General features: G+C 65.5%; 1 protein-coding gene across 2 annotated transcripts in view; it reads right to left on the bottom strand.

Annotated features, from left to right (window-relative positions):
* Positions 1–1,955: 1,955 nt before the first annotated feature.
* Positions 1,956–13,952, bottom strand: part of COL5A1 (collagen type V alpha 1 chain) — a 149,360-nt gene continuing 137,363 nt past the window's right edge. Inside the window, exons 64-66 of one of the 2 annotated variants that reach the window (XM_042965314.1) lie at positions 12,489–12,557; positions 9,102–9,335; positions 1,956–4,265 (exon numbers count right to left, since the gene is read on the bottom strand). In XM_042965314.1, coding sequence (XP_042821248.1) covers positions 4,119–4,265; positions 9,102–9,335; positions 12,489–12,557 — 450 coding nt within the window. In that variant the 3' untranslated portion in view covers positions 1,956–4,118. Of the gene's footprint in view, positions 4,266–9,101; positions 9,336–12,357; positions 12,427–12,488; positions 12,558–13,952 lie in introns of both variants that reach the window. The other variant, XM_042965315.1, reaches the window with a different exon arrangement.

Here is a 13,952-nt window from a genome sequence, read left to right as displayed (position 1 = left end):
GTCTGCTCACGTCCGTCGCCACTGGGACGAGAGCTCTGTGCAGACGGGACTCTTCCGCGGTCCCCAGAGCCTGGCACACGGCACGCGGCCAACGAACTCCCTGAACGAACGAACGAACGAGTGGATGAACCAGCTTCCCGCCTGTTGGATGTCATCCGGCGACCTGTGCCCTCGGCGCGCACGCCCGGCCTGTCCCCTCTGCCTCCCGAGTCACCGCGGCGGCCCTCAGACCCGTCCGGCTCTGAGGGGGCCCCACCCTGCGTGGTCATCGCCTGAGCCGAGCATCTGGAGCCTTCGTCATCCACATCCGGGTTCTGAGCAAAGCGCGGCTGCTCACGCGGGGGACGGCTGAGCTGCGCCCGGCGTGTCCCTCAGTGTTTCTCGGTGTTGGCGCTGATCCTCAGCCCCTGGGGGTCCTGGTCCCCGCCGGCCCTCTCCAGACCTCATCCGTTCCCCGTGACACCCTCCAGCACGGTCACCGGCGACCAGCCTGGCCACCGCCCTTCCGCCTGTGACTTCTTCCCTCGGGAATAACCTGCCTGCGAGAGGCCACAGGGAGCAGACGACGACCCGGACAAATGCTCCGCCCTGGAGACAGGAGCCTCCTGTCCTGGGATGACAGTCCGGGCTGCACGCCTGCCTTCAGTGACGCCGAGGTTTTGCGAGAGGGGTGCCCCGCTCTCAGGGGCCGAGTCCGTCGAGCTCAGGATGGCCTAGGCCAGGGGGCGTTGAGCCTGGGGGCGCAGCAGGGCCCCCTGAGGCCTGGAGTCTGATTCAGCAGGTCGGCAGCGGGGCCCGAGAATCTGCTTCTGTGCCAAAGGACCACACTTTGAGAAACACCAGTCCAGGCTTTGGTGCAGCAGCTAACCACCCCGGACGTCACTGGCTTGAAGCAACCAACATGTGTCTCCGGCTCTGTTGCAAATTCATCTCAGGTGGGCTGGGGACCCCCTCCAGGTCCGCCGGGGACGCGGCACTCCCGAGAAGGAGGCCGGCGACAAGAGGGAGCCCCTGCTGCAGACTGGGAGAGCCAGGGTCGAAGCTGGAGCTCGCGGTCAGTGGCCCGGCGAGCCCCACGCCCCGAGCAGCTCCAAGGGGCCGAGAAGTGGGGTCCGGAGGTGCAGCTGGGCAGCAGGGTGGGGAGGGAGCCCCAGGGACATGCGTCAGGGCCCAGGATGAGCCCGGACACCCAGGCGCGGCCACAGCGTCCCCCGGGTTGGCGCCTGGCCACATCCTGACAGCCCCCAGGGAACGGCTCCGTCCTTGACGGGCCCACGGCTGTGTCTTCTGGGGGAGGCGCCCCCTTGGCCGCCAATGGCCTCCTTCCGCTCTCCGCGGCCACCGGGAGGGGCTCGGTGCAGGGGACGGCCCAGTCGCCCTTAAGAAGACAGCCATTCACGTCTGTTTATGGTGGAAACAGCAAACTTGATTTATTGAAAAATTCTTACAGGGACTCATTCACCGCACAGGTTTAAAATATCGTCATGATGGGGCGCCTGGGTGGCTCAGTCGGTTAAGCGTCCGACTTCGGCTCAGGTCACGATCTCGCAGTCCATGAGTTCGAGCCCCGCGTCGGGCTCTGGGCTGACGGCTCAGAGCCTGGAGCCTGTTTCAGATTCTGTGTCTCCCTCTCTCTCTGCCCCTCCCCCATTCATGCTCTGTCTCTCTCTGTCTCAAAAATAAACGTTAAAAAAATTTTTTTTTAAATAAAAATAAAATATCGTAGGACGCCCTTCCTTGGACGTCACAGTTAAACTTAGGATCGTGTCTGTGGGGCTTTAAGGCGTCATCTGACATTGTATTGTAAAGGGCCCAACGTCCCAGAACCTTTTCTGTGGGTTTTCCGATGATCGTGTTTTCCCTTTCCATCAACAAGTGACCAGTTATACTGACAAGGAGAAATAAGAATCACGCCAGGAGAATTTCTGCAAATATAAGAAGTAAGTTTTATTGCAATATACCGCAGCAAAGTGGTCGGGGGAGAAGGGGACACATCTGGCTTCAGTACAAATGACGACAGCTTTGAAGGGACCACGAAGATGGGGAGGACAGACTAAGAGCAGACTCGGGAGGGGTGAGGAATCAAAACGGAATCACATGACCTAGACAACCCCCGCAGGGCACCGCTCGGCAGTCCTCGCGTATGGCTTTGCTTTGGAAGAGACAAATGTGAGAGTCATTGGCGCAGGCCGGCATCCCAGGCGCGAGAGGACCTCGAAGCCAGGCTTTTCTTTGGCAACAGCGAGACTCCGTTTCCGCGGGAGTTCGGGAAATCCCAGTGGGTGATTTCGTCTCGCCCGGGGTCGGAGGGCTCTCTGCTGTGGTCTCCCTGGCGGGGCGGGGTGGGCAGGGACAGCACCGGACCGGTCGCCTCTCCCCGCGAGGGGGCTGAGCAGGGCCCGGGGGCCCCACCCGCTTCCCCCAGCACGGAGGGAAAGGGCATGGCACGAGGGCAGCTTTTCACAGTAAAGGGACAGCCAATCCTCGCCGGTCCATCGGGTCCCCCGCCCACAGTAGGCAGCCCCCGGCCCTCGCTCGTGGGAAGAGGGCACGGTGCCCGGACAGAGCCCCGCCAGCCCCGAGCTCCAGTGCGGCCGAGACCTGCGCCCAGGATGCTTGCAGATGGGAATCCAAATCGCTCGTGTGGGAAGGAGGCCCTGAGGCAGCCCTGCAGAGACCCGCAGAACTCACGGCCCTCCTCCCTGTCCGCTGAGGGCCCCCCGGGCCACCCCTTAGCTTCAATTCAGTTCTTAGCACAGACACAGAAATTAGCACCAAACGTTCGGCAACCAGATACAACCTGCTATCGTCACGACACAGACAGTGCGGGAAGCAGCTTTTATTTGTGTGTGTGTGTGTGTGTTTTCAAATCACAGAACCACAGCCTAATACCGGAAACGGGCCTCGCCGCGACCTGGGGGCGCAGAAGCGCGTGGGCCCAGCGGGCAGGAGGGTGGCGTGCGTCTACCTTAACGTCCTTGGCGGAGACCCACGCCGTGGAGGCGAAGACGGGGACCACGCAAGGCGGGAGGGTGAGGCACGGCCAGGTACCCCCGCGTCGCCTTTCAAGGAGACCTTGGAACAGATAGCACCACAAAGGACAAGTTAAAAGTGAGCACCAATTATCACGTGAGGACCATCTACAGAAAGTGTGGGTTCCCTGCCCCGGACGCTCTCCCGTCAGGCTCTGCGGGAAGAAGAATGGAGAAAGGAAGCAATTAAAATTAATTTATGCCTGCGTTTTAACCTAAGTGCATGAAGGAAAGGCAAAGCGTGGAGTTCTCTCTCTTTTTTCTTTTTTTCCTCTCCATTAAAAAAGAAAAAAACCTCCAGAGCTCATCAAAAAATTGTCTGAAGAGGGCCACGGACGCCTGCTGGTCGAACGGCAGCATGACCTCCCGCCCTGGGCAATATTCCACTTTATTGCACGTTCCTGGCCAGGGTGGGGACGGGGGCTCCTCAGGTCTCGCCGGGATTGGACCGCCCACCCCTTGTCCCCACTCTCCAGCGGGGCTGAAGCTGGGTTTCCGTGCGTGATCGAAAGTCAGGGACACTGCACGTTTATGACAATACAATACAAATATTTACTTAAAACTCACAAAAACGGAAGCACCTTGAATCCATCGGAAAGGCACGTGCGGAACGACATTTCGCCCGCGAATGGATCGTGTAGTTGAGAACAGACGCTCTGGCAAGGTGGGGATGACCCTTACAAGGCTCACCTCAGAACACGTTTTGAAGGGGAAATACACATCTTCAAGTTGAATTTAAAAAACAACAACAACAACAACAACAAAAGGGGTCTCCGAATAGTGCAGCCCCCACCCCCGCTCCGTGGCAAGAAGTGTGGCCCCCTTCCCGTCCCCGTGGCGTGGTGGCGACGGAAGGGCGCTGAGACAGCGGGGTGCCGGTGGCGGTGGGCCGTCTAGGTCATGTGATTCGGCTCCGGGGTGGGGACTCAGCTCTCTTCCTTTGCTCTGTGGGTCTGGGGTCCGGCTCGGCGTGGAGCCGGGCGCAGACGAGGTCGGGGGAGGGACGAGGGGCCTTCACTGTCCAGGACGCCCGCAGACGGCGCGCTGAGGTCACGAGGTTGCTCTCGGGGGTCGGGCTCGCGGCTCCTAGCCCAGGAAGCAAGCTGGCCCCACTTCAAATCCGAATTTCTGTGACGCTTCGCCGAAGTCATTGAACATGATGTCCACGATGGGCACCTGCTCCACCTTGGGGGTGTCGATCTCCAGCACGGTCTTCTGATACCCTTTCTTCGTCTGGGAGGCACAAGAGAGGCGCGTGTCAGCGAGAGGGGGCCGGGGGCACCTCTCACGCTTGAGCCCCACCCGCCACACCCGCCCCGGCTCCCGGGCTCCCACGCACGCGCACGAGCGGCCACGGACAGGGCCCGGCTTCTGCCACGTCTTCAGGCAGGCGGAGGGAAGGAAGGTTCCGGACCAGGGCAGGCAGCGCCCCGCCTCCCCCCACCCCCCCCCCCCGCCCGGCCATTTAATCCGGGCCACGGTCCCGGACCCACGCCCCCCCTCCCCCCACCACCCGCCAGCTGGGACACCCCAAGGCAGCCCCCGCTCCAGGACCAGCTACAGAAAACACAGCTCTACTGGAATACGCCGATCTGGGCTCCACGTTCAAAACGCAGAATTCTAAGAACAGCGGATCGTGGGCCCTGCCCTTGGCAATGACCCCCCAGAAGTGAGAGGAGGCCACACCCACAGGTGCGAGAAGAAGCGGGGAGCTCTATGCCGTCACCTCCCCCGGCCAGGCCGGCACCCACGGCCGTCCACCTAGGCTCTGTGTCTCTGGGCCTCCGCCCTCACCGTCGGCCCCCCTGAGCACCAGGGAGTCAGATTCAACAGCTTCCTGGCCCTCGCTGGGCCGCTGGGAGGTGGGGCTGCCACGGGGCCCGTGCCACCTCGGCTACGGGCGGCCCGTGCCTTTCCACGCCGGCGGGGCAGTGCCACGGGAGGGCCGGCGAACGGCCTCTCCTCCCCACCCAAGGGACGGCAGCGTTTGCCGAGCTGACAGGGTGATCTCTCCTGGATTTACGGGGCCCCACGGCTGCAATTATCGGCGCACTTACGGAGGGCATGTTTAAGCAGGCCTCGAGCCCGCAGCCGCCCCGCCACCCCGTTATTCCTGAGGCACAAATAACCGTTACGGGCTGGCGATGGCCCCCGAGGGTGCACGGAGCTTCACGAACGACGGGATTTATGCGGCACGCTTCCTCGGGCCCCCTGCCAGGTGATCCGTGTCTGTGCACGGGGCTGGGCCCGCTCAGCGGCCCCTCAGTCCGGCCACACGGCCACAGAGCGTCTGCGGGCACCCCAGTTTTTGGTCCCTCGATGCCCCATGAATCCAGCTGGCCTCCGGGGGCCGAGGGCCGAGGCCGGCCTCTCTTCCACCAGGAGGTGCGTGGGGGGCAGCGGGGCCCCCTGAACAGTTACGTGGGAGGGGCGTGACCTGGCAAATCGTGCTGAACTTTTTGGGGGTCTGGGGTTTGCTGAGCACAGCTCCCCAGGAGCACCACCCCCCCCCGTGCCCCACCTCCACGTTCCACCGGCCCTGCCCTCCGCCCACACTCCGGCTCTGGCCTGCCTGCGTGGCCCACTCTCTCCATCCGCAGGGCTCTCTCCTTGGAGACCTCGTCTCTCCACAGAGATGGGGTCTTTTCTTTCCAGAGTAAACCCGTCTGAGGGGGGAGCTGCCGCTCTTCCCGGCCCAGCGTCCGGTCTGGATGTCCCACCCTCTCGGGTCCTGCCACGGCAGCCAGAGATGCCCGAGGACCGTCGCGGAGCTCAGAAACGGCCACCGTGAGGACGGGGCACGATCTCCTCTCTCCGGCAGATCGGGGCAGCCGACCGACGTGCGCGCTGTTTTCTAAGGGGCGGCACCGTGGCTGGGATTGCAACGGCGCTGGGTCTCGGGCTCCGGGCCAGCGGCGCTGGCTTCCACGGACCCCACGGTAGAGGAGGAGCCGGGGCAAAAGGTGGAGCCATGGGGGCTCCCCTCAAATCTTCGCCCTTCCGTACGGCGGCAGCCCTCGCGGGGAGAAGAGGCACGTGGCAACGTCCGGAGCCGCTTTCAGTTCCGACAAGTAGGCGGGGGCCCGGCAGCTGGCGGGCTGAGGCCAGAGGCGCCGCTCAACATCCGACAATGCGCAGGGCGCCCCCGCCCCAACCCCACGCACCCAAAGACTCATCTGGCCCCAGGTCTCCTCCGTACGACGTAAGGGGCAGAAGCAGGAAGGAGCGGTGGAAACTAGGGGCAAGGAGATTTTAGCTCAATTCCTACAAGAGCTTCCTAAGGCTGAGACCTTGCCACCACGGCCTGAGAGCTGCCTCGGGTGGTAGCGAGCTCCCTGTCAACGGAGGTATTCAAGGTGCAGCTGTGCCAGACGCGGACTACGGTGGGAAGGGGGTGGGAATTAGGAGACTCCATTCTGTCACATCCTACGGGCCTTGGGCAGGTCACTGGGGCCCTCCCGGCCTCAGAATTTGCTTCTGCAAAGTAAAGGGAAGGCCCCAGTCAGCGGTTCTTACCCGGAAGCGGGAGCCATCCTAGTGGCGTTTGGGGCGTGGAGGCTCGTGGTGACCGGCTGCCCACATGCCGCCGGCACACCCACGCCACCAGAGGACACGGCCAGACAAGGAAGGCCTTTGGCTCTGGGGTTAAGGAGCCGGGAGCTCGACCTTGTGCCAGGACGCGGGCAGACCCAGGCACGCGGGCTCCCGGTTACACAGCATCGCGGGGAACTCCTGGCGGCTCCCGGCTTTGCTGTTGCAACGAGTCGGGGAAGGAGCGTCTACAGAAAGAGACGCGGGGGCACCTGGATCTTTCCGGAAAGCTCTCTGGAGCCTGTCTGAGCTGGAGCGGGGAGCCAGGCGGCCCGCACTGTAGCCGCTGAGGGTCCTGGGCCACGAGGTGCATTTTCCAGCATCCCCCCCCCCCCCCCGTCGCCCCTGCAGGGACGGCCCCCCGCTTCTGGAGGACCAGTCTGCTCTCCTCACCGGATGGCCTGTGCTGGCCCCAGCGGACTGTTTCCCTCTCTGCCATGGAAGCCAGGATGCTCCAGAATGCTCCGAGCCACATTCAAGCCCCTTCCCCAAGGACTTTCTGCTCTAGGAGACACTTCTCTGCGCTTCACGTCTCTGCCTCTACTGCCTTCAACTAGCGGGCCTCTGTTGTCAAGAACAGTCACAGGAACCGAGGGTTCTTCTGGGGCTCACGGCGGGCTGAACACAATCCCGAGCGCTTCTTAGGCAAGATTAGAAGTGCTCCTGGAGCCACCCTCTGAAGTAGATGCTATTACTGTCTCTACTCGCGGGAGGCGGGGAGGCAGGGATAATTTTACCTGCCGCCTCACGACCTTCTCACAGCAGCTCCCGTGTGTCAGGAGCGTGAACAGATGCCAGGAGGTTAAGGCCCCCCTCCCGCCCCCCCCACCGATGCGTCTGGACCCCTCCCCAGGGGACTGGACTCCTCTGCTCTTAAGCAGGGACGAGTCCCGCACATTCCCCGGCCAGACCGCAGGACTGACCCGCACAAATCCCAGGGCACGGGGCCGCAGGGGGCAGGGGCAGAGTGCCTGGGGGAGCCCGCCCCTCTGGGCATCCTGGCCTCACACTCGGCCCCCGTTCCCTCCCCTGTAATCCCCACAGTGGCCCCGGGGGGTGGGTGAGAAAAGGACCAGAGGGCCCCCTGGGGGCCGGAGGGGGCGGTCCCGGCCAGGGCACCAGCCAGGGGCGGAGGCAAGCTCCGAGCCTGGGTCCCGCTCTCGGTGAACACCGGGCACCTCTGCCCGCTCACCTTCCCTCTGGGCCCAGGCGGCACCGCAGAGCCGTCCCCGACACTCTGGCCTGGCCCAGAGGGCGCCAGCCACCCTCAGCGGACCGGTCCCAGGCACGCCGGGACGGGATGGGGCGGGAGCGTGCAGCTGCGGGGACGGGCACAGAGGCGAGAGCACGGGCTTGTCACATGCACCTGGTGGCAGCTCAGTGCAGGGGGACGCCCTCCCCGGCCCGGGTCACACTGTGACCAGCTCTCACAAAAGCCCTCGCTGCTCCGTTCAAAGAGCAGGTTGGGCGGCGGAGGTGGGGGGCGGGGCAACTGGTGGAACCACTGGAAGAACCGGAAATCACAGATGGTTTGCTCCACCCAGAAATCTTCCGGAAGGGCCCTGTCTGGGGCTGGCGCCAGGGATGGCCACCAGGTGACCGGCACGGCGCCTTCCGGAGAAGGACATCATGCCTGCAGGGAGGCCCTGCGGAGGGCCGGCCCTGGTCGTGGAGCGGGGGTGCAGCCCAAACTACCTGGCCCCGCGGGAGCCGGCCTGGGCACCTCGGGCAGGTCCCTGAAGAGCAGGGGCCAGGAGGGGACAGCAAGACTCAGAGCAACGCTTCCTGGCGGCCCCTGCCTCCAGCCTCTCAAAGGCCCCGGGAGGGGCACGCCCGAGGATCTCAGCAGGACCGGGCCCCCAGTGCGCGGCTGCACCTTAAACGTCTCCCGGGACACGAGGACACAGCTCAGACCTGCGGGCTGCCCAGGGCTGCCCCTCCCCTGGGCACCCAGGCCTCGCTCTGGGGGGGGGGGGGCGGCACAGGCGGGCGTGCAGAGAAAGGCAACTGTTCTGGGGCCCGGGGCCCAAAGAGCGGGGCACAACTCCAGCCCTGACTGGCCGTGCGGCCTGAGCAAGCCTCCCGTCAAGCCTGCAGGCAGAGCGGCCCTTTCTGGCGGGCGGCACGGGGCCCGGGCCTGACCCTGCACCCACAGAGCACAGCCCGGCACTTGGGAGCAGACCCAGCCTGGGTCCCGGCCGTTCCCAGGAAAGCCCTGTCCAAGAAGAGAGCCTCTAATTCCCAGCCGCGCTGACAGGGGCTCCTTGTCACACGTGGATGGGGCCACGGACCCGGCTCCCCGGCCTCCCGTGTCAGGGCTCAGCTTTCCCGGGCCGGGCGCCCTCGCCGCCCCCTGCACGCCGCGCAGGGCCGGCCCCGGAGGCGCCCGGTGACCGACCTGGCGCGGACTGAAGGACGAACACCGGAGGCCTGGAGGGTGACACCCCGCCCCCCGGGCCAGCCACGTGTGACACTCACAGCACAGCCGTCCACCAGGGCGCGGATGTAGGGGCTGTTGTCGTAGGACATCTCCTCGTCGTTGGAGCCCAGGAAGCGCATGGCCTTGTCGTAGCTGCCCGTGGCCGCGTCCTGCCAGGCGACCGACTGGTAGCAGTTGTAGGTGATGTTCTGGTTGGCGGAGGCACTCAGGAGGCGCAGGAAGGTCATCTGCACCACACCCACGGGGTTGCCCTCGGCGTCCACGTAGGAGAGCTGGGGGGGAGACAGGGAGGGCGCTCAGCAGCGGGGGGACACGGCCTGCTGCACGGCCCGCCTCTGTCCACGTGCCGTCTCCTCCAGAGTGAGAGCCACGCCAAGGGCAGCGCCCCGGAAACGTGCCACACTCCCGGCCCCCCGCCCCCCGAGGCCAGGGCGCACCGGCTCCCGGGGGGCTCCCTGGAGCAGAGCTCGACGCGTATCATTTCTTCCAGACACCCACACAGCCCTCCCACTCCTCCTGGCCTGGCGGGTCCCTACTCCTCCAGGGCTCAGTTCGTGTTCCTTCTCCTCCAGGAAGCCTGCCCAGGTCAGGTGCCCTTCCCCACCTTAGCCTAGCTCGCTGTCTCTTTTCCCTACTGGGCTGGAAGGCCCTCCATGCCAGCGCTGGACCCCGTGTCACAGGCTCCTGGTGCGTGGCCGCAGCCCGCCCCGGACTGAGAGCACCCTGAGGGCAGAGACATGGCTCACAGTCCTGTCACTGTGCCTGGGGACCGGCCAAAGGAAGGTGCTCACGAGATCATGGTAATAAATGAAAACCTTTTGCTGGGCACCTATCACGTACTAGGCCCTGGCCACGGAGCCGTGAGAACTGCAGATAGAGAGAGCAGGGGGCCTCAGGGCAACTTGGGCCAGCGGGGAGCGAGGCACGGGGTGCTCGAGGGCTAGGGCGACCGGGCGTCCTCCTGGAGGCACAGGGGAGCCACAGGATGCCACTGGGGAAAGGCCATCTCCACCTCTCCCGGGGCTCAGAATCCAGGGGAAAGCAGAGCATGCCTTCCTGCAGCCTGGGGCGGGGCTCAGTGTTGCCCACACTTCGAGGGGGCAGTCGGGGCACCCTGGGGACGTGAGCCTCCCAAGAAGACCCTCTCTGTGACAGCAAGCCCCGGGCACGGCAACAGGGAAAGACAACGTGTCAGCTCTGAGGGACTCTCTCTCTCCAGCGTCACCAGCTGGTTACCCCAAACAGGGCTACCGGGCTCGGCGGGGCAGGCACGGGGCGTCCCGAGAGGCGAGCCTCGGTTTCCGCATCCCGAGCAGATTCCAGCTTTCTGAACAGCAGGACGCGGCCAGGGGACGTGGGCGTCGCCCCGACCCTCCCCCCCCACCCCCGACGATCCTCGTCCCGCTCCAGCCAGGCATCGGGGTCTGAGGCTGGCCCCCCGACCCCTCCCCGCCGGCACGCTGATGCCCCACGGCTGTTCCACTGCAGGCCCATCCCGCAGCCGGCCCCGGAAGAGCCGGCTGAACACGCGAAGGGGAATGAGGCCCACTCGCTTATATCCACACACATATAACCAGCGAGCGCGGAGGCGGGGGGCCTGGCCGGCGATCCGGCCCCTTGCCGCCAGCTCCGGCTTTGCACGCGGTGACCGGACGCCTCACGGTCGGACCCTGAGGAGGAAGACCGAATACCAACCGGCAGTCCGGGCCATCAGGCGCTCCTTCTGGGAGGAAGCTTGACTGACTGGAGGAAGCAGACATGCACAGGGACAGGCCAGCGAGCAGCGCGGGGCACAGAAGGACCCAAAGCCCCCAGGGCTGAGCGGGGCGGCGGGTCGGCCGAATCCCGCCGCGAGTCCCCCCCGCCCAGTGGGAAAGGGGCTCCTCGGGGTTATCGCCACGGGCTGGGTCCCGGGCAGCCCGTCCAGAGGGAGAAGCTATTCCTTTAGGAAGGGCCCCGCTTCTACGTCCGCCAGGACGGTCACGGGCAGCTGGCGGTGCCTCAGAGGGAAAGCCCAAATAAGCAGGAGCTTCTGCTGGGTCCCACCTCGGTCTAAAGTCTGTGAAACGGGCCGGAGGCAGGAGGCGGGCTACCGGGGTGGGCGGCGGGAGACGGTGTTCTGAGAGAGGGGAGAGGGCGCGGGGCCACGAGGCGGGTCCTTCTCTTTCTGAGGCGAGCACAACAGGGGTGGAGGGAGGAGAAGGGGCAGGTGGAGAAGCAGGTGGGGGGCCCGCCGTCCACGCAGGGAGATCAAAGAGGTCTCCACAGACGTGGCGAGGCGAGCGCGAACCTTCAGAGCGTCTGCAAAGAGTGGCTTGGAAATCCAGGACGTGGGCAGCAGGCAATACTGTTAGCTACGGAGTGCCGCAGGGGGTGAGGACGAGGGGCCCCGAGGGCGGAGGCGGGGCAAAGGCCAGCGGGAAGCCACCGCTCCGTGAGTCCTTGGGGGACGTGGCTTCTGCGAGCCACGGAGCTCCCGCGACATGGCTTCCGGGAGGGGAAGGACCCTCTCCGGGGGCGCGCGGAGAGGGGACAACCAGATCTGAGGACGTGAAGGCCGGGAGCGAGGTGGGACACCTGCTACGCACCCACGTCCTGGGCCCTCGGCCCCTTCGCCTGCTAGAAGGAGGGCACGGACTCTGCACTGTATTCCAGAAAGGGGTCCAATCAAAGCCCATGCTGGCCGCTGGCCGCACGTAAAGGAGCCCAGACCGGCTCTCGGTCTCTGTGCCGGTGACAGAACATCACTGGCTTCCTTCAGGGTATTCCATGCCCTTCCATCTCTGGGAAAGGTCACTGGGACTGGCTCCCCGGGAGTTAAAGCAGGGACTAGCCTAGTCGTGCGGGATGCGCAGAGACTCCCGTGGCCGGGTGGGCCCTCAGGACGGCCCCCGGCCCGGCAGCCGCAGGGGCCCGTGTCCTGAAGGGAACTCAGTTGGTCAGCGGCCCAGGACTCGCCTCGTCTGACCTGCCCGCTAGGACGCAGCGCTTTACAAACCCCTCCGGCTCCTGGGGTCTCTGGTCCCAACTCCGAGCCGCGCCCGGCTGTGGCTCTGGGCGGCCCGTGCACCAACCTCCTGTCCTAGACCGACTGGAAACCTGCCCGCCTGCCCCCAGGCCGAACGACCCCTCGTCGGGGATGGCGGGCGCCCAGGCTGGGTCTGGCTGTCGCGTGCCGCGGAGCAGCTTGGCTGGAGGGGCTCGAGCAGGGGTGGCGCACGGCGGCCGTCAGTGCCATGCAGAGCCGTGAGCCAGGCTGTGCCGCGAGCAGGCAGCGCCCCAGCGGCCACTTACCAGGGACCCTCGCTTGTACTGACTATACCAGGTAGAAGGCTGCTCTTTGGGCCAGCGGGCCATTTTACTCTGTAAGATACGAAACGGACGCGTTTGAAGGACAACCGCGCGCAAGTCGGAGGCCGCCTTACCAGTTTACCGCGCTTGAATTCACTGAACCAGGAACCCGGGTTTTCTTTGGGCCAAGAAGTGATCCTGGCCTAAACATCGAGCGGGGAGGTGGGGAGGGAGAGAAACAGAACGACAGGGTTACTAGGAGCCTGCCCCGCCTGCAAACACACCTCCTCCCGCCCGCGGCACGCCCCTGCGCCTCGCCCCACGTGGCCGAGGGGGTTCCGCTCGCCCGGGGACAGCCCGGGGGGCCACGGCGGGGACAAGGGGAGAGCGGGGGCCTCGGTATTCTCTCCGTTTGTGCACATCCAGCCGCCAGCGCGGGGCCTGGCACTTCCCAAGTGCCGGGTGGGGCCGCGGGGTCAGGGTCCGGACGACCGAACGGATTCCCGGGGGCCGAGATGAAGGCAGTCATGACAGTGAGGGTCAGCATCTGCCGACGGGCCAAGGGGAGCACACTCGGGCACCCCGCCATGTGATCCGCGGCTCTGCCTGGGGAACGGGGTGGGCAGGGGCGCTGCCAGGGCTGGGCTGGCTGGGGGTGCGTGCGTGCGTGCGGTGGGTGGTGCCAGCCTGAAGACGCGGCGTGGAGGTGGCAGAGGAGGGCCCCCAGCTGGCGTGTGCTCAGCGCAAGGCCGAGGCGCTGTTCCCAAGGTGGGGCCCAGCACAGAGCGGGCTCGTATCCGGTGCGCACTCCGTGCACGAATGCATGCGTATGACCCCTCCTCGGGGAGGACGCCTGCCCCTGGCTCCGGGAGCAGGAACGGGGAGCCGCTGGCTGCAGGCACAGAGCCGGGGAGCCCAGCGGGCGGGCCCACGGGACCCAGGCCCCACAGTCTGCTGTGCGCAGCAGGGGAAGCGGAAGCCTGACTCCCTGTCCTGTCCCCCCGGGGCTTCCCCTCTGGGCTGGCCTCGTACCGGGGAGGGGAAGGGGCCTCGGGGAAGAAGAGGCACCCCAGTGCCCCCTCCTGTGCATTTCGGAACGGGCACCTGGCCTCCTCTGGGAAGCAGATGGCAGGTGCGGGTGGGCACTCCTTCTGCCTTAAACCCCCGCCCTCCCGCTGCCTGACGGGGAGGGGCCGGGCAGCCGAGGGTCCCGATTTGCATGAGGCTCAGTCCGAGGAAGAGGGCAGAGCAGTGGGGGTCACTCAGACCCCCGGCTCGCTGTCCACCCAGCTACAATGCCAGCTCGGGCCCCCGGGGGTATCTGCTGGTTCTCCAAAAGCGAGGCCGCTTGGTGGGGAAAGAGCCACAAAAAGGATGAGAACCAGCGTCTCTTCCACCCGAATTTCCTCCTGGGCCTCTGCCAAACGGGAGGGTCCTGCGGCTTGCGTTGTCTTTTTTGAACCTCAGGGCGTTTGTCGCTGGGCATAAAGGGATTTCAAATTTCAGGTTGGGGAGAGTGCGTATAAGATAGGGGCGGCTCCGTCGGTGAAGCGGCCGACTTCGGCTCAGGTCATGATCTCACGGTTTGTGAGTTCGAG

This window comes from Panthera tigris, chromosome D4, assembly GCF_018350195.1.
Source record: "Panthera tigris isolate Pti1 chromosome D4, P.tigris_Pti1_mat1.1, whole genome shotgun sequence".
Taxonomy (NCBI): domain Eukaryota; kingdom Metazoa; phylum Chordata; class Mammalia; order Carnivora; family Felidae; genus Panthera; species Panthera tigris.
The sequence above is the reverse complement of the archived record's forward strand: the minus strand, read 5'-3'. Positions and strand labels throughout refer to the sequence as shown.